General features: G+C 38.7%; 1 protein-coding gene across 3 annotated transcripts in view; it reads left to right on the top strand.

The window, feature by feature from the left end:
- ATP8B4 (ATPase phospholipid transporting 8B4 (putative)) overlaps positions 1-25,484 on the top strand; it is a 236,439-nt gene that overhangs the window by 46,297 nt on the left and 164,658 nt on the right. For all 3 annotated transcript variants that reach the window (XM_054701418.1, XM_054701424.1, XM_054701414.1), the window contains exons 4-6: positions 15,231-15,344; positions 16,281-16,379; positions 20,514-20,575. In XM_054701418.1, the coding sequence (XP_054557393.1) occupies positions 15,231-15,344; positions 16,281-16,379; positions 20,514-20,575 (275 nt within the window). The remainder of the gene's footprint in view (positions 1-15,230; positions 15,345-16,280; positions 16,380-20,513; positions 20,576-25,484) is intronic.

Genomic DNA, 25,484 nt, shown 5'->3' with positions numbered 1-25,484 from the left:
CAAAAGTTTTTGTATTTCTTTTATAAATAATTAACTTATGATAGAAAGGATACTTTTTGGACTTCTTTCAAATTAATTTTCTTTCTGGATTCAAGAGTTTTAAAAGTATAAGCATTTTATCTTTTTAACATCTGATTTATTTAAGGGGTGTTATTCTTTGGCTAAGCATTTCTCTGATTCCTTGTTTCCTTAATTTGTTTGGTCTGTGTTAGTCTTTTATTTTAGCCTCTGTATTCCTATTCTTAGATGTTCTAAAATGGCACTTTAAGGTAATTAGAGAATCCAGTTAAACTCTAAACTTCTGAAGTATTTGTTTGCTGTTTGTGTTTTCCAACCTTGAGGTATTTTTTGTATCCTCATAAACTATCAATAGTTCCATTCCATCTGCTTTGTGAAGTAATTTCAAGTAAAGCCATACATTTTTAGTTTACTTATTTAATTTTCCTTTCTTTATTTCAATGATAGTTTTCCAAGCAATATGTAATTGGAATTAGAGAGCTAAAAATAAGTTAATTTTGATATTCAAATTTGGGGGCTTTATTATAATCTGCCTATAGTGGGATAAATTTAAGCTAAGACTGAAAAATGAAAATATGGAGCAGGAAGAGAAGTAACTTCCTGTGTGGAAAGAGAACTATAAATGCAGTTTCCTTTGTTGGTGAACAGTTTATAAAAGTAATCCATAAATCAGTCATGTGGATCAAATTGGGTAAGATCAGTAACACTTGAGAGGTTAACGGGTAAACCGCCAAGCCCAACGGTCCCTAAGTGGTTTTTAATCTTGTCTTGTAATTTTTGTTATGGATCAAATAGTTTGGTTCTGTCAATCATGTTGTTAAAAGATGGTCACTGTCATATTTTATACTTTGTAGTTAAAAGATTCATGTTAAAATCATTCATGTTAACCTTTTAGTCTCAAATTCATGTCCAGTCTATGAAACCAGTGTTCAGATTACTCATATTTTATATCTGAGCTTTTATGAAGTTTTTTTAATTGATATATTTAGGCATTAAATTGATATATTTAGGCATTACTATAAGTATCTTCAAAAGATGGATCAGGAAGAAAAGTAACTTCGCGTGTGGAGAGAGCAGTATAAATGCTGTTTCCTTTGTTGGTGAATGGTTTATGAAAATAATCCATAAATATTGAAATTTGAGGTTACTTTGAAAATGATCCTAGGGATTGATTAGGGGCCTTATATGTATGTGTGTGGATGTATAAATGCATATGTGTTGTATGAACATGTGCCTATTGGTAACGTTGTAGTTGTTAGGATGTGTATTCACTGTTGTAAGACTGTTTTGGCTGGAAAGAGACTTTTCTGTAAGGAATTAAACAGGACAGCAATCAGATTCTTTTATCTAGATCAGTGATCTATATCTCAAGCTGTTGATTCCTTTGTCTTGACTTTTCTAGCAGTCCTAATGGTTCTGGATTTCATGAGTGTTTCTTGGTCATCGAGCTTGCTGTGAATGAAAGTTTATCTTTACAATTGTGGTTGTCCAGGTGCCTTCTGATCTGCTGCAGATGGTGACACCATCTGTAGTCCAAGAGTACAGGTAAGAAGAGTTGTTCTCTGCAAATAGAAAAGCCTGACTTACTTTGCTGGTACTGTAAGGAAGTTAGCTTAAGTTCATTATAGAACCTCAGTGTGGAATTATCCTTTCACGCTATTCTGTCCAATTCTCTCTACAACATTCTCAGTGATCACATATCTTGCCTGTGTGTAAAACCCTGCAATAGAGGGTACTCACCACCTTCCAAAATGGTCTTTTCTGTCTTTGGATAGTTTTGATTATTAAATGGTTTTTCCATCAGTTTAACCAAATTGATTTTTTCCTGCTTTATTATCTATTGGTTTAGCTTTATTCAGAAGCCAAACCAGAGAAAATGCATCTCCTCTTTCACATGACAATGCTTCTGGCATTTGTATTTCAAATTTCAAATTTGGGTTCAGTGAGTAGACTAATCCCCAGGACATCACCTGTCATTCTCTTTCTTTTCAAACTGCTTCAGTTTTTCTAGTTTCTTAAAGTGTTGCTCCAAAGTCTATTTTATCTATTGATCAACTTGAATTAGAAGAATTATTAAAAAAATTAAAGATGAATTAAGAATGTACTAGTTTTTTGGTGATTGTTGACTCCTATTAATCTCATATTCATCTTCCTTTCCCCACCCCCTGCCTTGTTTCTCACCTTCCCCCACCCCCCCTTTCTCTCTGAAAACCACAGATCTATGGTCAGCTTTCAAGGGTTGGTTTTTAAGTTTGTGTGTCTGACTCTTTGGTTTTTATATTCCACTTATAAGAGGCACCATCTGGTATTTATCTCTCTTCTGCCTTATTTTCATCTCTCTTTAATTATTCACCATAAGGACTATGTCACTTTTTTTTGCATCTTGTTTGTCATAGAACTTGCCACATAACAGACACTCAGTCATTCAACTGTTCTTTTCATTATTGTCTCATATGCAAACTTACCGATGTCTTCTACATCATTACTGTCGTCTAAGCCAATGGGTCAAATTAATCACAAGCTCTGGGGGTGGAGTCCAGGCATTTGTATATGCTCCCAGGTAATTCAAGCAACCAAGATTAGGAATCAGTGATGTAAGTTATTAACAAAAATATTGAGTACAATTCAGTTGAGGACGGAGCCATGTGCCTTATCACTAGAGGTTTGCAGGTTGCTCTTGGGACAGTAATCACTATGTCTCATTGACTTAACAAGTTTCCAATTTCTTTAACTGTCCTGGTCACCAACCCTATTTTTGCTTAAATTTAAGTTTGGTATTTTATTGCTTTCTATCTTAAGAAGAAAGTCTTTTTTAAAAGAAAAATCTATTATGGTTCAGGTTTAGGTGACTTTTATAAAGCATGGAAGAAATAATTGAATTTTGAAGATTCCTTTTCAAGTCATGTTTCTATGATTCTTGCAAACCACTTCTCATCTTGTGATATTTTAAACACTCTTACAGGCCGCATGCCAGAAAAACACCATTGTTATAAGCAAGACATTTGCGAGGTTAGAAGAACAAATGGGCTGAACTTCTTTATTATGTTTTGCAGAGAAATATTGTTCATACTTTTCTAGGTGAGAAAATTAGACTAGAATCAAAAAATTTCCTGGGATCGCTTCTCAGCCTTTTGGCTAAGATCAAGTGCAGTAAAAAATTTCCTAGGACATCTGAGGTGTGCTAGGACTATGACTCTGGTTTACCTACAACATAATTTTTATCTTTTTCAGTTGTCACTCTTCCTTACTGAGGGTGCAGTCAAATCACTTCACTGGAAAGGACTTTTGTGGAAAGAAACTATCTAAAATGGGCTTAATATCCTTTCTTGTTGTGAATATAAGCAATGACTGTTTTGGAAAAAGTGTCCCCAAAGGCCTTCGGCCACATACAATAATGAGACGTCTAGATTTCACCTCTTTCATTCCTTTCAAATCCCTTTCCTATTTGTAGCATCACTGGTGACCTTCAGCCAGAGGACACAGCACAGTTTCTATTTCCATAAAATCCCTCCTGATTCTGTTCTGCCAAACCCACTAGCCTGTCTGGCTTCTTCCTCCCGAAAACCAACACACTTGCTTAGAGGTCAGGATGAACTTCATTTTCTGAGCCTTTACTCAGATGGAGCAATCAGAAGAAGGAATGTGGCAGAGGAATGTGCTGGAGAGAAAGAATATGAAGGACATGGGACAAGATGGCTGAGAAGTTGCAGACTTGGCAGCCAGGAACCATTCATTCATTCATTAGTGTAATGGGAGAGGATCTGGTTTGCCTGGTTGCAAGGAAGTTTTGTACACTCACTATTATTCCTAGTTGATTTCCCCAGTGATACTCCAATAGATCATTAACTATTAAGTAAATAAATCTCACTGTAACCCTTGCCCTGAAGTCCAATATAGCGGTTTCCCAAATAATGCCATTTTATTCACTGTTGTTTTGTTATAATGTTGATGAGAACAAAACTAAACAAAACTGATTCCTGGCTGGGGACACTGTATTGAATTTGCAATTTCTCTTCAAGTCTGTGTGGGCTTTCTCCAGTGTCTTCCCCCATTCCAAAGATGTGCACACTAGGTTAATTTGGAGTGTGTGTCTGTGCCCGCCCATGTGCATCTTGCAACTCAAGGGTGCCCTTTTCATAGTTGGTTGCAAGCTTGACCCCTGAGTAGCCAGGATAGGCTAGGCCACCTGATCCCTGAACTTGAATAAGTGGGTTTTATTTTATTTTATTTTTTTAAAGATTTATTTATACATACAAGAGCCGGGGTTCAGGCCAGAGATGTGGGGGGTGGGAGGATCCACCAGAGACAGAGTGGGGAACAGAACAGGCAGACTGACTTTAATACACTGCTGAGGGGAGCAGCGGGTGAGCCAGAAGAGGTCTGCTGCACCATGTGGGCAGCTCCCTGGCCGGGAATCAAACTCGTGCTTCAGTGGCTGCAGATTGCTTCATAAGTTGCGTCTTAACCCCTTGTGCCACCTGGGAGTCCCAATAAATGGGTTTTAAATGACTGAACAAATGAACACTAATTATTGTTTCATACTAGAAGTGTTTGGAATCTTTATTAGGAAGTTTGGTAATCTTTTTTGATCAAAGTATGCCATACGACTTTAACTCCTGTTTATGTCAATTAGCCTATGGTCAAATTAGTTTCATTATATGTTGCTTTGCTTAATGTAGCTATTTCCAAAAGCCTATGCTCATGTTAAGTACTTACTAAATGTGGTATTGTGAGAAGCAGCTGCGTTGCTAATTAGTTCAGCGATGTGAAGTCTCTGTCCTAGTTAGTTGTGATGAAAACTCACTTTTGAAACCACTGCAGCTCTTGCTCTGCTTGGCACTCCCCTGAGCTTCTTGACTCACTATGTTGTTGTGCCAGCGTCTACGGAAGACCACTGTCTGTTTTTATGTATGTCATTAGGGGGCTCCATTGCCAGCACCATGAAGCAAGCTTAAGGTAGTCTTTGTTTTAACTCAGACCATCCTAGGCAAAACCTCTAAATTTAGTGAAAATTCATTAAATCCTTTGCATACGATGAGATCACAAAAAATAGAGGAATGACCTACAGTTTATTTAGAAATTATAATTATCATGTTTAAATGCTAGAAGATACTTTTGAAGTTTCTCTTTCCCCATGTCAATGCAGAGAATTTTCCATCGCAGTTTCCCTAATCTTCCCTGTCAACATTTCTACTTCCAAACAAAATCACTCCACAAACAGAAAACACAAAGTCAGGTGGTGGTGTGGGTTTGTATAAATTTAGATTTATAGTCCAACCCTGGGTGAGAAGGGTTGGGGCCAGGAAAAGCTAGGAATGTTGTAGGATACCTCTGTGAGGTGTTCATGGGTCCTATGACCCTAACACCCTGCAGAAGATGCATGTACCCCCCATTTGATCCCCAGAATTCTGCAGAAAATTGCAGTTATCCCAGAGCTGGAGTTATTTGTGTAGCACCCTAGTGTAAGAGGTAGTGTCTGAAGAAGGATTAGACTATTTATAGTGTCTTATTATAACCCCTAGCCCTGTGGGAAATTCTTTATGGTGCCTTTCCTTGTTAACTGGACTTTTCCATTGTGCCTTTGTTATTGTCATAAATGCTGAGGTCCTGCCTGAATTTGGCCCAGTTCCCAGACTGCACAGCAGTGTGAACATGGTCTAATTTCTAGTCCTAATAAACAAAGGAGCTGATATCCACAAAGTTGTGCAAAGACGTCCTTGTAATTCAGGAAGTGGGCTGAGCAGGTCAGTCCCAAGACCTCTGAGCCTAGCTCTGGAATGAGGTGGGTCAAGGGGTCAATGCAGAGGGCCTGCTCCCCAGAAGATAAGTGATCTATAAAGAGCAGGCATAGCAGAGCTTTGGGAAAGCAGAACAGGAGGCAAACAAATCTTTAGGGATGCCCTATGAAAACCCCTCTGAAATAACAACCTTCGATTTCTTTTCCCTTTTGTATGCCTGTCTTTTGTTTAACATGTTTTCCTGGAGAAGGCATGTACTATTTTTTCTCTATATAGAATTTCAAGAGTATTTTCAGCCTTTTTCAGATGTTACAGAAGAAAAGTTAACCACTTATTTGGAACTATTTAAAAGTCTTTATATGTTATATGCATCTAAATACCCTGGGGGAAAAATTAGTTTGATTAAATTAATCTCCGAGGGAAATTAAATTTGTTCCCCTGGTGCTTGTCCAAAATTGGTTCTTTGTAGATAATTACTATTCATAGGACATTTACTAGCTCTAGAACAGTCTTTCACACACTGGAACACTAAACTGAGGCCTGAGGGTAGAAAAGAAGCCAAGGTTTATGAAACTGTCAGGCAGATTTGCTTTGAGGGGATGCTGAGGCCTAAACGTTTGCCTAACTGCTGTCTGTTTCTGAGGCCTAGATGGGAAATAAAGTTCCCTGGACAAGCCCAGCATGCTCACCTAAATCAGAAGGATTGAAAGTGACTGCGTCTCTTAGCTGATTGAACTAATGTGTGCCCTTCACTGTACTGAGTTTAGAGACCTTCCTTTCTTTACCATCTGAACAGTAGTCCATAAGGATCAGTGAGTTCATTTATCAAGAGGGAGCCCAGAGACTTCTTGATTTTGACTCATTTCCCAGGAAACACTTAACAATTTGGGAGATAGATTGTACAAAACATAGTCGTTAAGGGCAATCCTTGCATCTGCTGTAAACCTCAGTCTCCTTATAAGCTGAAATAGGAACAGCTCATTGGATTTTTGAAGATGACCTGAGCTGATGTATGTACCAGGCTCGGTACAGTGGTTGGCGTGTGTAAGGACACAATCCTTATTAGCTGGAGTCATTTTGTGGAGACTCCGTTTGATACTCACATGTTCTCCATTCTGTGTCCAAGTCTAATGGGCCACACTCATTTCCTTTGGCCATAATAATGTTTAGTCCAGCAGTCTTCAGGGTTTTTGAGTCCATTCCTTAGTATAATAAAGAAAGCTTCCTAGTATATGTACACTTATTTTAAATATATGTATACACATGTATCAATCTATATGCATATAAACTGTATATTAAAGACAATCCATGCATTAAACATTAGGGATGTTAACTTAAATTTTTTCAATTTTTTTGCATCATTGTTCATTTTTAAACAATATTTGCTTCCTCCCTCTCCCTCCAGGTGTAGCCCCCATATAATTTCCTTCACCTATGCACCCGTACGCCATCACCTCATCCCCTGTGCTTCTCTCTAGGCCCTACCTCTGATCCCTCTCCGTCCTCTTCCCCTGCAGGATGTCTCTGATTTATAGTTGTCTGTTTTCGTTTTTGTGTTTTTTAACTTAAAATTTATTTTCTTTATTCACCTATTTTTAAATAACATTTAAAATTTTTATATTTAAAAAATTAAAATTTTAAATAATATTTTGCAAAGGTCTTACTTTTTTCTGATTGTCCAAAGACCTGTTTTGGGCATCCCCTGGGCCACAGGAGCCCCAGCAGCATCTCAGGTAGCGTAATCTTAAGGTTGCATTAACTTGAGGTCAAACAAGTTAATTTTTAAGGGAGTATTGACTATCTAAATGCTACTGCTTGTTATTGCATGTTTTCTTCATACCATGATTGCCTTCTCAAATCATGTCATTAATCCACAAGTTTGTTGTTTGCTCATTCCTGCTTCTCTCCAACTAACGGGCAGACTTGCTCTAGGAAGGTAAGGGCTTTGTTGACTCGCTTCTGTAGCCCTGGATCAATGCCACAGTGCCTCACAGAGAAGATGAGTGAATGGATTAACACAGGGCGATGTCCTCTGCTCTTTCCCTCCACACAAATATTTTTGTTTAACAGTCCCCCAGGCACAGGGGACTGTTATGATGATGGTGGTGGTGGTGATTGCAGTCAACATTGCTGGATAGTTCTCTGTTAAGCCTCTTCTGGGTTGAAGAGTGCCATAGAGGAACCCTACCACCTCTCCATTGCTGCCAACCCTGAATGCTGTGGACTCCACACTGGGCAACTTTTGACTAATACTGAGTAGTTGCGGTTCCGCATGGTGTCAGTGAGGCGCCAGAAACCCAATTTCCAAGCCCTTTTTGCTCCATACACGCATTCTTCTGGGATCTTTGCATAAACATGGGTGTTTCACATATTTCCTGAGTGGCGTAAATGCCTTTAGCCCACTTCCTTTTTAATGCAACTGATCTGTGGACACAGCCTCTTTTTGTTTTTTATTTTATTTTATGGTTTAGAGGTAATCTCTCCCTTAGGAGTCAGGACTGTTTCTCTCTCCAAAATCCAGATTATACCACAACAGTACTCTGCCTTCTCTTGTCACAAGACAACTAGATTCTCCTCTTTAGCCCCTCCACCCCCTCCAAGACCCTGACAGTTCCTTCTTAAAGCTGCCTTGATGTAGAAATGTTTCATCAAGTGTGGGAAGATTTTTTGATAGTGTTGAAACTGTGATACTCATTGCGAAAGCTCCTGGGGTTTGGCCTGTGGGGTTCACAGATGCAGACAGTGTCCCCGACAACCACCAAATGCATTTAGGCTAAGCCTTCTGGGAGTCATTCTTTAAAGTAAATATAGAGGTTAAAGTAAACTATCATATTAAAAACATATACTACTCATTCTGATATTAATGATATTATACTGTTTTGTTCAGAATAAAAGAAAAATCAACTCAGTGGACTTAGACAATAAAATAAATGTATAGATCATATACCTGAAAAGTCAGGAGATAGGACTAGTCTCAGGAGAGCTTGGTCTAGTTTCTTTCTCTGCATTTCTTTTTTCTTTTTTTAAGATTTATTTATGCATACTAGAACTGGGGTGTAAGCCAGAGATGGGGGGGTGTGTGTGAGAGGATTCACCAGAGAGAGCGGGGAGCAGAACAGACAGATCCACTGAAATACACTGCTGAGGGGAGCAGGGGGCAAGGCAGGAGAGGTCTGCTGTGCCATGTATGTTGCTCCCTGGCCAGGGATCTAACTCATGCTATTGAGGCTGGCAGTAGCTTGAGAGCACTGTCTTTAACCCATGCACGACCAGGGAGGCCTTCTGCATTTCTTGACCCTGCAGGAGTTTAGAGTTTATTCTTGGCCTCCTCCTCACTCAAGGTCCCAAGATGCTGTCAGTGACTCCTAGGTCTATTTGCTTCCAGGTGAAATCTGGTAAAGAGGAAGAAAGTCCACATATCCAGCAAATTCCCAGAATTGATATAAGTCATGTGCTAATCCCTGAACTCAAAATTTTAATTAGAAGAAAGGGGATGTAATGGGCTTAGGCTAATCTGGGCCTGAGCCTGGAGTTATGGATGGCAGTTGAATCCATCCAGACCACAGGACTAAGACATTTACAGCACCGTTCACTGAGGGCAAGGGAAATAGCATACAATGTCTGTTACACTTGGCATGAAAACAGGACTGAATTTGGAGCACTGACAGTGGTTTCTGATATTAATTTTTTTGTTGTTCATATCTCACATTCTCCAAATATCAGGGTTGGTTTCCACATCTGGTTGGAGTAGCCAGTGGTGATATCGGGGGTAGTGTTTCTGGCTTCTTGCCTTTTGGACACATGGTGGCTCTTTCTGGTCAGTGAGTTGGGAGCATTTGGATTGAAGCATAATCTGTGGATGTAAGACTGTTCAGAGCTCTCTCTCTCCCTCAGTTACTGTAGTTGGAAGCACTTGACATGGTGGCTGGTTTGCTGTGCATAGCCATGATGAACAGAGTCTTCTTGTTGGGCCATATTGAACAAGGAGTATGAGCAAGAAATAAACTATTATTATGTTGAGCTATGAAATATTCTGGAGTTGCTTGATACTATGACAAACCCAGTTTATCCTGCCCAGTGCATTGGATTTCCTAAATCCGCTTGGATTATTTGGGGGTGGCTTGGAACAATCCTATATTTGTTCATTTCTTTCAATTTAGAAAAAATACTTCCACGTCTTTGGTCTCATCTTTTCTCCAAAGTAGTCCATAAATATATGGATGAGAAATATTATTCACTCCATTTTGCCTGTGGAAGAATTGAGGCACACTTTCCAAATGCTTTGTTTACTCATTTAGCAATATTTGTTGTTTTCTATTTGCTTTGTTTTATTAAGCAATATGGTTGCACAACAAAATCTCATTATAAAAATAATTTTTCTGATTTTATTAATATTTTATTTGGTGGCCCACCTCTAAAGAATGTCATTTTGTACTTTATTCTTTCCCTGCACCAAGTAGTCAATGTCGAAAGTGTAAAGGACTTTGGCCAAAGCTGCCTGCGTTAAACTAAGGAAGTGGCTTCTATATTATTTGTTTGCCGTGAACTATGTCCTGGGCTAAAAGAATCATTCTTGAGGGGGATTTAGGGGAAGCCAAGGGCACTGTAATCATACATCAGGCAATAGATCATCAGAGTTCCTGCCCGGGGGGGTTGGCACAAGAGGAAATAGATGCACAACACTTCCTTTGGTAAGAAAGTAGCAGCAGTTGATTTTGATTTTTACTTTATTTTAATTAGTCTTTTTCCTGGCCCCTTATTTAGGTTTTCTAAAAAATGATGTAAAAAGATATAAAATAAAAAAAAAAAGAAAAAGAAAGTAGCAGCAGGCTAGAAATGCAGAGTGGAGGAGAGAGTAAGGGCTGATTGCACTGAAAGCAGAATAGACGTTCACTTTGCACTGTTTTGAGGAAGCGCAGTGCTGGGGAGGGTATGCTCTGGAACCAGAGTGCCTGGTTTCAAATTGTGGTTCCATCACTTACCAGTGGTGTCGTAAAATGAGCTATGACATACCAAGTTCTCAAAACAGGATACATAATCAAAGTTTGATAAGTATTAGTCATTTTTATTGTTATCACCATTATTGTTCATTGTTATCCTTTCTGCTACCACCCTGGTCCATGCCACCATCCTCTCGCACCTGGACTTATTAAAAGACCTCCTCATTGGTCTTCTCACATCTATTGTTAAGTGATCTGCTATTTGTTCTCTACCCAGCACATAGGGTAATCCTTTAAAACTAGAATCTCATCAAGATTACTTAAAATCTTTCAATAATTCCCTCTTCACTTATGATTTTAGTCTTTATGGTAAAAACTAAAATGGGATAGATTCCAAGGAATTTTTCTGTAGCCTGAGTTTATGCTGACCTTTGCAGTTCAGCCTCATTGTCTTTCTTTTGAGAGCCCCAAGTGTGCCAACGTTTGCCCACCCCACCTGACTCTTGTAGTAATATATTTTTGAGGATCAGTGCTTTTTCCTTATCCTAACATTGCCCTCCAGGTGAAAGGGTCTCACCTGGGGTGACCATTCTTTCTCTACTCCTTTACTCATGCTGCCCATAGGAGGTGGAGCTATTTATGTATGTGTCAGTGAATATTTGGGCCTCCTCAACTTGTTTCTTGGGGGACCTTCCTGCAGGGAATGGTGACCCCCTAGGAACAGGCTCTTTCCCACTACGTGTCTGAACTGTTAATAACTGTTAGTAAGCCTGCCCCATCATGGGCCTGTTAACTGGCACAACTGGCTAACAAACTAAAGCTGTGACTTCCACTTGGTTTCTATCAGCTCCAGGTGCTACTTTCATCTTCTTTCCTCTTTCTTCCTCCCTTCTTCCCCTGGCTTCTCAAACTCTTCTTTTTTCACTGCATTGGGGTTATTCTCATGTTCCATGCTGGAAATCTAGTGTCAAGAGGATAGTGGCAAATATCTTCGGTGTTGTGTTATGGAATGTGTTGTACAAGAATCTGACTGGAAACCAATAGAATGACTCAATGAAATGGTTGAATATTAACATGCCTGATAGAAGGTCTTACCAATACTCACATTCTTGAACCTTGGCTGGTTGGGGGCGGAGGGGGTGGTGGTGGTGGTGGCAGTGGAAACATTTTTTCCTTTTGATTGAAAAACAAAGGAAGGTAAATGGGCCGAGAGATTGTCCAGAAGGGGGAGCCCTTGTTCCTTGTTTCCAATCATTTGTGTTTCCATAATTGTGAGGGTTCACATTGTCTGTGACTGTTAACAACAGAGCCCAAAGAACAAACACAAGCATTTCTATATGTCACGTTAAGCAAATAGGCATTATTTGGTACAGTCCTCATTTGGCATTAGTTATCATTTGGCCCCACACAAGTGGTACTTCACCTATGTGGAATTTGATTTTGTATGAGAGTTTTGTTTTTTTTTTAAAGATTTTATTTATGCATACAAGAGCTGGGGTACAGAGATGCGATGGGGCGGGGAGAGGATTCACCAGAGACAGAGTGGGGAACAGAACAGGCAGGCTGATGAAATACACTGCTGAGGGGAGAAGCGGGCAAGACAGGAGAGGTCTGCTTTGCCTTGTGGGTTGCTCTCCCTGGCTGGCCAGCAATCGAACTTGTGCTGCAGAGGCTGTGGATTGCTTCATAGTGTGGTGATTAACCCCTTGTGCCACCAGGGAGGCCCCTGTATGAGAGATTCTTGCATTTTTTTTTTTTTAAAGATTTATTTATTTATTTATACAAGCACTGGGTACAGTCAGAAGTGCGGGAGGGTGAGAGAATTCACCAGAGCCAGAGCAGGGAGCAGAGCAGGCAGAAGGACCGAAGTACACTGCTGAGGGGAGCAGCGGGCGGCAGGAGAGGTCTGTGCGCCATGTGGGACCCTCCTCCGGTGGCGGAGGAGCAGCCGGGGATCGAACCGGCGCTGCAGAGGCTGTGGGCAGCTTCGCAACCCAGCGCTCAGCTGCTGCGCCGCCGGGAGGCCCTCTTGTGATGTTGCTTTGAAAGTCCCGACACATGTTTTATCCCATTTTGGTTTTAACCTAGGCGGAAAAGATAAAACAGAATTAGGAATATGTGATTGCTTTATTTAACTGCTTTTTGTTCTTAGCTTTCTCTCACTTTTTCTCCAAGTTGCTTCTTAAGAAAAATGTGTTGTGACCTCACTGCTCACAGTCTTTCTTCCTATCCCAGATCTTGAATAGATAAATTGTTGTGGAAGTTCTCAGCATCAGCTGCAGAGCGGTTCCAGCACACAGTTAGGTATAGTACCTCAAACCACCTGATCTGGAAATGCTTTTCCTGATATCTCTCTTCCTTTCCCAATGATTGTTGGGAAATGTCAAAAATGACCACTTCACAGATGGCTATTTTTTTCATAACTGGTGTGGTGATTACTAGGAGCTAGTGTAGTTTCACTTACAACAAGTCACACCAACTAACCCTCAGTTTTAAAATATTAGTGAATGGAAATTTCCTGGCCATGTTGATTATGAATTTCAACAAGACCTGACACTCCAAATTTCTCATGCTACCTTTGTGTGAAAGATAAAGTTAAGCTTCATAAGAGTGTAGTTATGTGGATTTACATATTTAATATGATTTATATAAACACCAGAAAAAGGTGTAAACATTAACCTGTGGTGAGGGCTCTAGTAGTTTGCTCTAGTTTTATCTCTTTAATTAAAAAAATAAGGTCTGGCTCTGTCCTTTTAGTGTATTTGCTAAAGACTTTGGAAGAATATAATAAAAGGCATGTATTTGAAATTTTATAACACAAAACTGGTAGGAATATTTAATATTTTAGAATAGCATATTCAAAATTAATTTTTTAAAAATTTAGTCTGGTGTAATAGGCATATATGAAAGATCTTACAAGTCAATATTAAAAAAAATCAGTTATAAATGTTTAGGAAGGAGACACTGAATTGAATAGTAATATAAGAAAAAATGATCTATGGATTTTCAGTTAATCAAGACTCAATATAAAAATGTTTTACAATTGGAGTCTCCCTGGTGGCGCAAGGGGATAAGCACAGCACTATGAAGCTATCCACAGCCTCTGCAGCACGAGTTCAGTCATCCCCAGCTGGCCAAGGAGCTACCCACAAGGTGCAGCAGACCTCTCCTGTTTCACCTGCTGCTCCCCTCAGCAGTGTATTTCAGTCAGTCCGACTGTTCTGTTCGCCACTCTGTCTCTGGTGAATCCTCTCACCCCTCTCCCACACCTCTGGCCTGTACCCCAGTTCTTGTATGCATAAATAAATAAATCTTTTTAAAAATGTGATACAGGGCCTCCCCTGGTGGCACAGCGGCTGAGCTCTGGGCTGCCAAGCTGCCCGCAGCCTCTGCAGCGCCAGTTCAATCCCCAGGCACCGGGACGGTTCCACATGGCGCGCAGACCTCTCCTGACTTGCCCGCTGCTCCCCTCAGCAGTGTGCTTCGGTCCTTCTGCCTGCTCTGCTCCCCGCTCTGGCTCTGGTGAATTCTCTCACCCTCCCGCGCTTCCGACTGTACCCAGTGCTTGTATAAATAAATAAATAAATAAATAAATAAATAAATAAATAAATAAATAAATAAATCTTAAAAAAAAAAGTGATAGAGTTGCCAAAATGTTAATGAAATCTTAGATCATTTTAAGTATGTGTGTGTGTGTGTGTGTGTGTGTGTGTGTACACACACACAAACTGTTTTAGTGAGATACAGAAAAATTGGGATGGTTCCAAAGAGGCTGACCTTGAAGCGATGTCTATAAAATATGTCATGGAGAATGAGGGTGCTTGGAATCTCTGGATTAGAGTAGAAAAGATTTATGGGAGTTCTGTGAGTTCTATAATGTCTTTTAACATTTCAAGATTGCCAAGATGGAAGGGGCTTATACTTGACCTCGGTGGTCCCATGGATGGAATTTGTTGGATGACAAAAGTTATAGGATGACATTTCAATTTCTTATAATGAAGGCCTTTCTAGCAATTTTCATTCTGAAATGGAAAAGGGCTACCTTTGGAGGTGGTTAGTTTCTCATTAATAAGAACTACTAAAACAGGCTTAGAAGCTCCTTGTCAGAGTTACTAAAGTGTCATGCTGTAGGAAGGTGGGCTAGATGATCTCCAAAGTTCCTTCTGACCTCATAGGCCTCCACATGACTTCAATGTCTGCATAGAGTGGATGCATAAGAAGTAACTGCCAAATAAATGAATGCATAAAAATAAAGATATCTCAGATAACAACAACTCAGGCAGATTTTTGCACTTGATACATTTTTTATTCATGGGTGATTTTATAGCATTGAATAGTACTTAATCTCAGGAGCATGTCATCTTGGGAAAAAGAAAGACCTTGGGGTTGGGCCACACAGTTTTAAATTTCGTAGATAACTGGCTTATCTTTCTTGCTCTGTCATAACTCATACTCAGCCTTATAAGTTCTAGAGCTATTTCTGATAATGAACAATGCCTTGCCATAAACTAACATGATGCCATTTCTTTTTCAGGATAATTGTATCCACACATCCAAGTACAGCATTCTTACCTTCTTGCCAATTAATTTGTTTGAACAGTTCCAAAGAGTGGCAAATGCCTACTTCCTTGTCCTTCTGATTTTACAGGTAATATTTAGGTTGTTCCTTATGTGTTTGTTGAAAGTATTAATATACTTAGAATAAGTAAGTTAATTCTCTTAGCTAAATGTTCATGATGAGGTAAAGCCATCCTTATGAGATTTTTAATGTTATTATTGCTGCTTCCACAAATATGGTTGGAAAAGGTAAAAACTAGTACATTCATCATTCGAGACACTGAGGTCATTTCAAAATGCAACCTTGTACTTTGTTTGAACCAAACCAGAGCCTCATGATTGTTGTTCATTATTTCCCTCCTTGCCTTACTCCCCTCATATAGACAACATTCATTGCATAAGTGGAGACAGAGTCTAGCTTGGTAGTAGTTTTTGGAACTCATTTTAGCAAATTTCAGTTGCATTTGAGAATGATAACACATTTGACATATATATGTATATATATAAAAGTAAATAATAAGTTCTATATGCTATATGTTATTTCACTGTAGAGAGACTATTTTTCAGTCCTGAGTGTTAAATGGTAGTTATTAACCATTCTTTTGCCTTCCATCTAACTGAAATTTGAGCTTTTACTTATATTTTAGGAAAGAAAAGGTGGGAATTAAAAAAATATACATCATATAAACAGTTCATGTTAGTTATCTATCTAGTACCTAGAGTGCTCTAATCAGAACGGATGCAGAATGTGCTGGGTTCTATGTTAATTATAGAAGGTAGGAATGTGAGTTAGATTGTGTAGTCTAGAATAATAACTATTTTTAATTGAAAAATTGTATAAAGAATTATTTGGCTTTAAGTGGCAGGAAGATAAATTATTTTAAGCAAAAGTGTATATAGCCAGGAGTATATTATATTCATGTGTGACTGGATTCATGGGAAAACTGTTTCATCAGGATGTGAAAAAAATTGGAAGATATATTTCCTAACTTTAAAAGCTCTAAATATTTTAAAATGTCTGTTTCAGCTGATTCCAGAAATCTCCTCCTTGAGCTGGTTTACTACCATTGTGCCTTTGGTCCTGGTGATTACTATGACAGCTGTCAAAGATGCCACAGATGACTACGTGAGTTTTTATTTACTTTGATTCTTCTTGAGGCCTCAATTTCAACTCTGATCTCTCAGAAACATAAATAGAGATCCATTTGGAAATTTTGCATGAAGTTCTTTTTGCCAGTGCCATGTATAACTCTTTTTCTATTTGCTCAATGATTAATACATGTACTAGAACCAGAGGCCTTTTGTGATAAAAGCAAGAGATTTTCAATAACTTGACTCATTTCCTTATTTTACAGATGAGGAAACTAAGGCCTATAAAAAACTAATGATTTCCTAGTGATCATATAACCAATTAGTGGTAGGTGCAGAGACAGAAAATAAACCTGCTTCCATACAGCAAGGCATTATCTATCCTATATCATGTATCTTTGTCTAAATACTGCAAAAATCACACACTTAGATCATTTATCAGGGGTTAGAAAATCAAATTATTTCAAAAATCAGACAAGTAATATAAGTAAATGAGATATAATATGATAGAGGGGTTTGAAGTCTGCATAATTCAAAGAAGGGCATTCAAATACAAAGATTTAAAGCATAATCGTGGCTAAAGCAAATATTCCAAATCTACACAAGTTATATTCTTACCCTGGATAACTGTATGAGCTCTAACCTCAATAATTATCTATATGCCAGGAACTTACACGTTAATACTGCCAGCCTAAGCCTCTCGTCTGAACTCATACCCATATTCTATATTGTCTACTTTTTTTAAAAAAAGATTTTATTTATTTATACAAGATCTGGGGTACAGGTCAGAGGTACGAGAGGGTGAGAGGATTCACCAGAGACAGAGTGTGGAGCAGATTTTTTTTTTTAAGGTTTATTTATTTATACAAACACTGGGTAAAGTCAGAAGCACAGGAGGGTGAGAGAATTCACTAGAGCCAGAGCAGGGTACAGAACAGGCAGACTGACGAAATACACTGCTGAGGGGAGCAGCGGGCATGGCAGGAGAGGTCTGTCACGCCATGTGGGACCCTCGCCGGTGGCCAGGGATTGAACCAGCACTGCTCAGGCTTAGGGCAGCTTCACAGCCCAGCGCTCAACCTCTGCACCGCCTGGGGAGGCCCTAGATGATGTCACTTTAAAGTGTCAGCTTGGGGTGGAATCTACCTATTACTGTGAGGTTGCCATTGTTCATGGTGCTTCGGAGCTCTTATAAAATTGCCTTCATGATCAGTGTACAAGTTACAGCAGAAAGCCAATCTCCTGATGTGTGTTCACATAGCTTTGAAACAAATGCCATTTCTCAACCCCTAAAAAAATGTATTCACTGTACCTGCTTTCCTAGAGAAGCATTTATATTTTCAAACATAAGATACCCCTTCAAGTCCATATAGAAAAAAAATTGCTAAACCTTTAAAGAATAAAAGATAAAAGAATAACAAATAAAGAATATTCTAAAGAATGGACTATATGGCCCAAAGGTAATTCTAGGACAAGAACTTTTGACAATGCTTTGAGTAAGGTCTCCTTTGGAGTAAATGTGTGACCTATTCTCATTATTATTATTATTTTTTTTAAAGAGGCAAGCTTCATTTATTTATTATTTATTTATTTATACAAGCACTGGGCACAGTCAGAAGCGCGGGAGGGTGAGAGAATTCACCAGAGCCAGAGTGGGGAGCAGAGAAGGCAGAAGGACCGAAGTACACTGCTGAGGGGAGCAGCGGACGGCAGGAGAGGTCTGCACGCCATGTGGGACCCTCTTCTGCTGTCCGGGGAGCAGCCGGGGATCGAACCGGTGCCGCAGAGGCTGCGGGCATCTTCGCAACCCAGCGCTCAACTGCTGCACCACTGGGGAGGCCCCTATTCTCATTATTTGATCTTTCAGGAGAATAGTACTCATTAGATGCATGAGTTGCTACACTTTGACTTTAAGGGTCTTACTCGCTATAGTTACATCTCATAGAAGAGTAAATTGGTAGGGTAGAAAGAAATGGGCTTTGGAGAAAAATGCCTTATTCTTTCCTGTTCTAGCAGTGTGACTTGAGACAAACCATTTCTTTGAACTTTTTCCTGTATGTGTAATGTAGCCGATGATATTAGCACTGTTGGGAGGACAACATGAGATGCTGTATGTAGAGTACCTGGCACAGTTCCTGGCTCACTAGGGTATGCCAGCAGTGCTGGTGCTCTCTCTCCTTCCTGTCCTGGTGAAATTCCCTTCTAAGCCTTCATATCTATTTCTAATGTAGAAACTGTCAAAAAGAGTCAGTCTAGATGAGACTACCATTTCTAGTCTTCCCAGACTCCATCAGTCAAGTATCAAGACCCCTTAGCAAAGCCTGAGCAGAAGTGGAATTGAGTCCATCTTGAGGCTCAGATGGTGGGCTAAGCTTTCAGAGGATGATTTTATGGGTCCTTTCCTGTGATGCCCTGCTACTTAATTTAGGAGGTTCTTTATTACGTCAGAAACAGATGTGAATAAATACTAATCTCCTATTGTCTTTACCGTGGTTAATGCTTAAGCATGCTTTTATTTTTGTGATATTATGTGCTTGTCCAACAACCAGATATCTTAGTCAGGGTCTTGGCAGGAAAAAGATGTCACCTTGAAATTGGGGACGAGTGAAGAAAAAAGAATAATGAAGGGGCCATTTACAAAGGATGTGGGAATGAGAAAAAGCATACCCTGCTAGCCACAAGGGTGGCAAGACTACTTCTAGGCCTTGAGTGGCAAAGGACAGAAGTGATTTTCAGTCCTGGAGATGCAGTTGAGAGCTGCACATCAGCCAGAGCTATCTGTGTAGGAAGAATATTCACTGCTGTCCCAACTTGAAGGAAACCAGGGAATAAATGCTTCATTTTATTCCCTTTGGATTTCCTGTTCTTCTTCCTGTACCACTTGTTGGCCAAGACCCACCAGAAACCAGAGTGAAGGACTATGTGATTAGTTTCCCCAGGCACAGGGCACAGTGGAGAAAGAGGGGTGTATATATGGAGGTGCAAATAGAGAATAACCAGCACTCCTATCAAATTATGCACTCAAATAAAATAATCTTTCCATTTCCATTGTTCTATTGGTGGGGAGAAGTTGCATGCCTATGATGGACCGACAATATAAGTCCTCTACTGATATTATAAAAACTCTTTTCATGTGAAGAGATGCTAAGTGTTGGTGCTTTTATGTTTTTCCTGGTGTTATCATGAACTTTACACCTGGCAGTGAGAGTAACTGTGTGCACTGGGTATAGCATAACAGAAAAATTGGGATAGGTTTGGGAAAGATGTTGAAAAAGGGGAGGACTGGTGGACACATTTTATATATTAGGTTGTTGATAAAATGCTTTGGAGTATTTTTAAAAAGGGAAAAAGCACTGATCCTGATGATTGTAATCCATGAAATCAAAGTTTCATTTTGCCTGATAATATCCCATTCATCTGTGCATTTAGACTAATTGGCTGAAACAATGCCTTATCTTTACTTTAGTCTATTTCTGTCTGATCTTGCTAGTTCATGTGGAAAGTGAATGATGTTTATTATGGATTTAGTAGAGGTCCATGACATTTGGATTTTTCTAAGCAATATAAGATGTTTACATTGAAATATATAGTAAGAAATAAGGTCACTTGGCCATAAAGACACACAAATCCACACCAAATGTGTGTTGGTCTGTATTTTGATTTTTGTTTTAAATGCTCGGCATGTCATACGATCACTGTTAACAATTACAATTGCTGGAGAATAAAAATACATGTTGTTACTAGTAATTTCTTGACGTCAAAGAAATCCATAAAACAGAATGAATGATGTTCCAATAAAGTATTGAGCACATATGTGTGAGAAATGGAAGCTCCTAGTCTTTATTGAAGACATCGCTGTTAATATATGGCTTCCTTACAATAAGCTGCAGAATGAAGAGCGTGTTGTCTTCTTAGAAGCAAATAGGGTGTATGGAAAGAAGAGCATGTGGCTAGACTTGTTCCACTGGTGACACCCAGGGTGGGATTTTGTGAAAAGGGTTTTGATTGAGATTTCCAACACATGGACCTAGGTCCAAAGTAAGCATAAGTTGTTCTCATTTTGGATCAGTGGTTGATGTTGTCTAAGCAGATGAACTCAAAGTATTTTCAGTGTCTATTTATGCGGACAAAGTTTGATTTAATGTTTTTTCACAAACACTTTGATTTTTAGTTTCGTCACAAGACTGATAAGCAAGTGAATAATCGGCAATCTGAAGTGCTCATCGACAGCAAGTAAGAAATATATTTTTGGGGTAATTTTTAAGATTTCTGGAACCTCAAAACTGGTCTTGACATTTGGTGATTTACTCCTTTAATTAAATGTACATTTCTTTCTCCCTTCAACTCATTAAAAATATAAGTCCATTCTGTCTTTAGGATTCTTTGTTGTGTTCAGCAAATGACTATGCTTCCCTCTCAACTTTTACTTTAAATTCCTTTGGTATTTCTTTTGTGGAATGCACATATATTTTTGTCATTTTTCATTTCTAGAACTGGCACATGTTTGTATGTGGTAGATATTTCATAAATATTTGAGTTATTTAGTTTGCTGATTTCTGGGGAATGATGCTAGGAGACTTTGACACATTACTGTATCAAGTGATTGTGATATAAACTTTGTATTCACTTGATAGTTGAATTTAAAATGGATTATTTATCATAATGTAAATATTCATTGCTTTTAAATTCATCCATGAATAAAGAAATATTTACATGAATGATTATTAAATCTGAAATGCATTAAGACATGTATTTACACATAAACAATTGCAAAAACATCTCCAGAAAACTTAGCAGAGGTAAATTTCAAAAATTTATTCCATTGTTTCTTACTTTCTGTCCTGTTTTTTTTTTTTTAAAGATTTATTTATTTATGCATACAAGAGCTGGGGTGCAGGCCAGAGGTGCTGGGGGGCGCAGAGTTTGAGAGGATTCACCAGTGAGAGAGTGGAGAGCAGAACAGGCAGATTGACTGAAATATACTGCTGAGGGGAGCAATGGGTGGGACAGGAGAGATCTGCTTCCCCATGCGAGTCACCTCCCTGGCTGGGGTTCGAACTCGTGCTGCAGTGGCTGTGGATAGCTTCATAGTGCTGATGCTTAACCCCTTGCACCATTAGAGAGGCCCTCTTTGTCCTGTTTTTGCTGATAAACATATAGCAAATTAAATTTGTAAATAATGTACTTCAATCTGGCAGTCGGTAACAATGAATGATGATTTTGAATAATTTGAATATTGTGAAGAGTATAGTTTTTTTTTTAAAGGGAAATTTATAAAATGAATGAGTCATATGGGGGAGAAAATACCCAGAAATTATTAAGGTACTAAGAAGGGCTAGGTAGCCTAGACAATTGCTGGCAAGATTGAAGTAATCTCTTTCACAGAAAAATGCTTACTGATCACTGATAATCTAAAGAATACACAGTGTTTTCCTTTATTGACTTGTTTTAGAAAATGCTGTTGAATGCACAATGAAGAAAAATGATTTTGATCTAAAACTATAACTGTAAAGATGGAGACCCCAAAAGTGTGATCCTGTGTGATATGGATGAAACCATGTGGTTCATTTCCAACATTAGCAGTTTTTGAATTGTTACTATGGTGTTTAAAAGCATGGGTTTTGCACTCAGACTTAAGTGTGAATTTAATCTTGACCCTAAATAAGTGTGGTTTCAGGTAAGTTCTTGTTTTCTGTGTATTCCGTGAATCTGTAAACTAATGTGGTGTGTGGCTTTGAGCTCAAGCGCTGCATATCATGACTTTCTCAGGTCTTGCGGTTTGGACAGGGTATATAAGGCACTAATAAGATATGACTAGTTCCTCAAAGAATATGCAATAATCAGTCTCATTACTTTGAAGTGTAATCTCATACAAAGCATGTTTAAAACATGTACACTTGCGTGATGAATGTGAACTAATGGCCTACCATATCTTTTAACATCTCTCTAGTTACCATTTAAATTTTTTGGCAATATCTGGACAGTTACAGATATTGGGGCCTCTATCTGGAGGCCATGGCATTAAGCCAGTAAGTTAGATATTCAGAAACTGCATGGCTGTGTCCTAGCTATACGTGCTAGCAATCATTGTCATTATTATTAGAAGTGGTATCAGTGTTGTATTTTTTTATTTAGCTTTTTGTTGATTTCTTATGAGGGAGCATCTCTCTGTAATTCAATATGGTATGCTATATTGAAAAGTATTATAGCTGAACCTATAAATTGAAGAAAGAATCGTATATCACGGAGAATGGAGCATTCTTTAGGATCCAGGAAAAATCAGGCAAGATTTTCCATTTGTAAGATTTCCCAGTACTGATCATGTTTGCACCCTGTGAATGTAGCCTAGTGTCTGCTGAGCTTTCAAACTGACTAGAAAGAAGTATCCTTGCTGAACAGGCAATCTGCTGGAGGCTCTTAATCTGTCTAATTTTGCCCAATCCCATCACTACAAAATTGTGGTGTGTGTGTGTGTGTGTATATATATATATATATATATATATATATATGGAAATGAATAATACTCAACTATAAAAAAAGAGAAATTCTTTTTTTTTTTTTGGCTAGGCTATTACATACTCATCTGAAGTGTATGTGAATTTTATTTTCTCTAAAACCACATTACATGTTTTTATTATTACCAATATAATAGGTATGAAGTCCTTTTATTTTTAATTTTTACCTTAAATCACTTTAATTTTCCTAATGATCAATGATGATAAGCATCTTTTTATATGGTTGTTATTCTTTTTTTATTTTAACATTTATCATCTAAAATTTTTTTTTAAACAATATTTGCTTTCCCCCACCCCCTCAGGTGTATCCCCATAGAGTTTCCTTCCCCAAGGCACCCGTGCACCATCACCTCAGTCCCCTGTGCTCCTCCCTCGCTCCCTCTGATCCCTCTCCCTCCTCCTCCCCTGCAGGATGTCTCTGGTTTATAATTGCCTGATTTTGCTTTGTTGTGTTTTGTACTGTTATTATTTTTTTAATACTAATGTCTTTTTTGGTTCCCCTATATTCCTCTTATAAGTTAAAACATCTGATATTTTTCTTTTTCCTTCTGGCTTATTTCGCTGAGCATAATTCCATCTAGCTCCATCCACGTTGATGCGAATGGCATGAGTTTATTTTTTTTTGATTGCTGAATAATATTCCATGGTGTATATGTACCACATCTTCTTGATCCAGTCATCTATTTTTGGGCATTTGGATTGTTTCCAGGTTTTACCTATTGTAAATAGTGCTGCAAAAAACATAGGTGTACAAGTGCTCAAAAAGAGTAATTCTTACCATTTGTGGCAACTTGGATGGAACTGGAGGGAATTATGCTAAACAAAGTAAATCAGAAGGAGAAAGACAAATACGGATGGGTTCACTTATATGTGAAATCTAGAGAAACCAAGAAATAGGTCAGATAAAGCCAACCCAATAACAAACCCTAGAAATCTGACTATAGAACTAAGGATATTGGTGAGGGAGAGGTGAGGAAGGGGACAGAATAGTGTGGAGAGAGTGCAATGGACTATGTGAAAAACTATGGTTATTTTGGTGGTGGGTGTGGTTGGTAGCACCTGAAGGGGGAGATCCTATACCTTTAAATCATATATAACATTGTAAACCAGTGCTACCTTAATGAAAAAAAAAAAGAAAAAAATAAACAATACTAGCTAGGATGGTGGTTATTGCAGCATGTGTTCAGACTGAATTTTCACTTTTGGTATCTTGAGAAGTTGGAGAAATCAAATGTACTCAGACCTGAGAGAGCCCAGGGAGCACTTAAGTCCTTATTTGGAGTTGGCGGTTAGAGAGGAAGCTGCTGGGACTCTGTCGAGACCCCCACTGTCTTCTGTGCTCACCCCTAGCTCCTGGGTGTGTTGCTTCTAATGGCTTGCACCTGCCACTTTGCTCCGCAAATGGCCCTTGGGCTGCAAGAACCAGTGCCTGTTAGTGCTCAAGTATGAAGGAGCATTGCTGTCATCTCCCTTAACCCTTTCTCCTAGACATGCTTTCCTAATGAGCCACTTGCATGCAAATCCTCATCTCAGGATCTGCTGCAAGAGAACTTGATCTAAGACAGTAGTTAATCCATACTCAATCCCCTGCCACTGCCAATGGAAATATTTAGAAAGTGTTCAGGGGGTCTCTTCTTGGCAACTGGGGGTCATGATCCAGTTAGAGAGTTAAAAGCCTAGCGGGGGTCAGGGAGCCCAGGTATTACTGGGAGTGGGTATCACCTGGCATGGGCACCATCAGACATTTGTGGCATCTCTTGTGTGCTCCTGAAAGAAGATCTTGAACTTGTGATCGTCACAGGCTAGGAACCATCAGTGACTAGCCCTGGAGGGTGGGAGTCATGGTCGGCATTGGGGAGGAGGTTAGCTGAGCAGAAGAGGGTGGGATGAAAGTCAGGAAACCTGGGTACCTGTAAGTGATCACTGTGTTCCTTTGAGCAATGTACTTTTCTTATGGGCTTGGGACTCCCTTCTCCTGTGCTCAGAAGTGAGGGGGTGGGCAGTTATGTTCATATTTACTATATATATATGTAGTGTGTATATATATACTATGTATAGTAAATACATATATTTATACTATATATATTTACTATATGTAGTAAATATACATACTATATTATATATATTTTAATATATATGTTAATATTATATAATAATTTAATATATTTTAATATCATATAATAATATATATTTTAATATATATTATATATTATATATATAGCTTTCACTTTTTCTTTTATATATTTTTTACATCATTTTTCATTTTTGCACAATGTATGCATTTTCATCTTGGTTATAGTCCACATACAATTCCCACCCCTCCTTGTTTTGATCCTACTCCCTCTTCCCCCCCAATAGTGTGTCTCTGGTTTATAGTTGCTTGTTGATTTTGATTTTTACTTTATTATAATTAGTCTTTTTCCTGGTCCCTTATTTAGCATTTGTAAATTCCTGCTATGAGTTAGACCATCTGGTATTTTTCTTTTTCTTTCTGGCCTATTTTGCTGAGCATGATCCCTTCCAGCTCCATCCGTGTTGCTGCAAATTGCATGTGTTTATCTTTTTTGAATGCTGAGTAATATTCCATGGTGTATATGTACCACATCTTCTTGATCCAGTCATCTATT

The sequence above is a fragment of the Talpa occidentalis genome, unplaced genomic scaffold (genome assembly GCF_014898055.3).
Source record: "Talpa occidentalis isolate TD23 unplaced genomic scaffold, MPIMG_talOcc4v2.1 talOcc4.11, whole genome shotgun sequence".
NCBI lineage: Eukaryota > Metazoa > Chordata > Mammalia > Eulipotyphla > Talpidae > Talpa > Talpa occidentalis.
The sequence above is the reverse complement of the archived record's forward strand: the minus strand, read 5'-3'. Positions and strand labels throughout refer to the sequence as shown.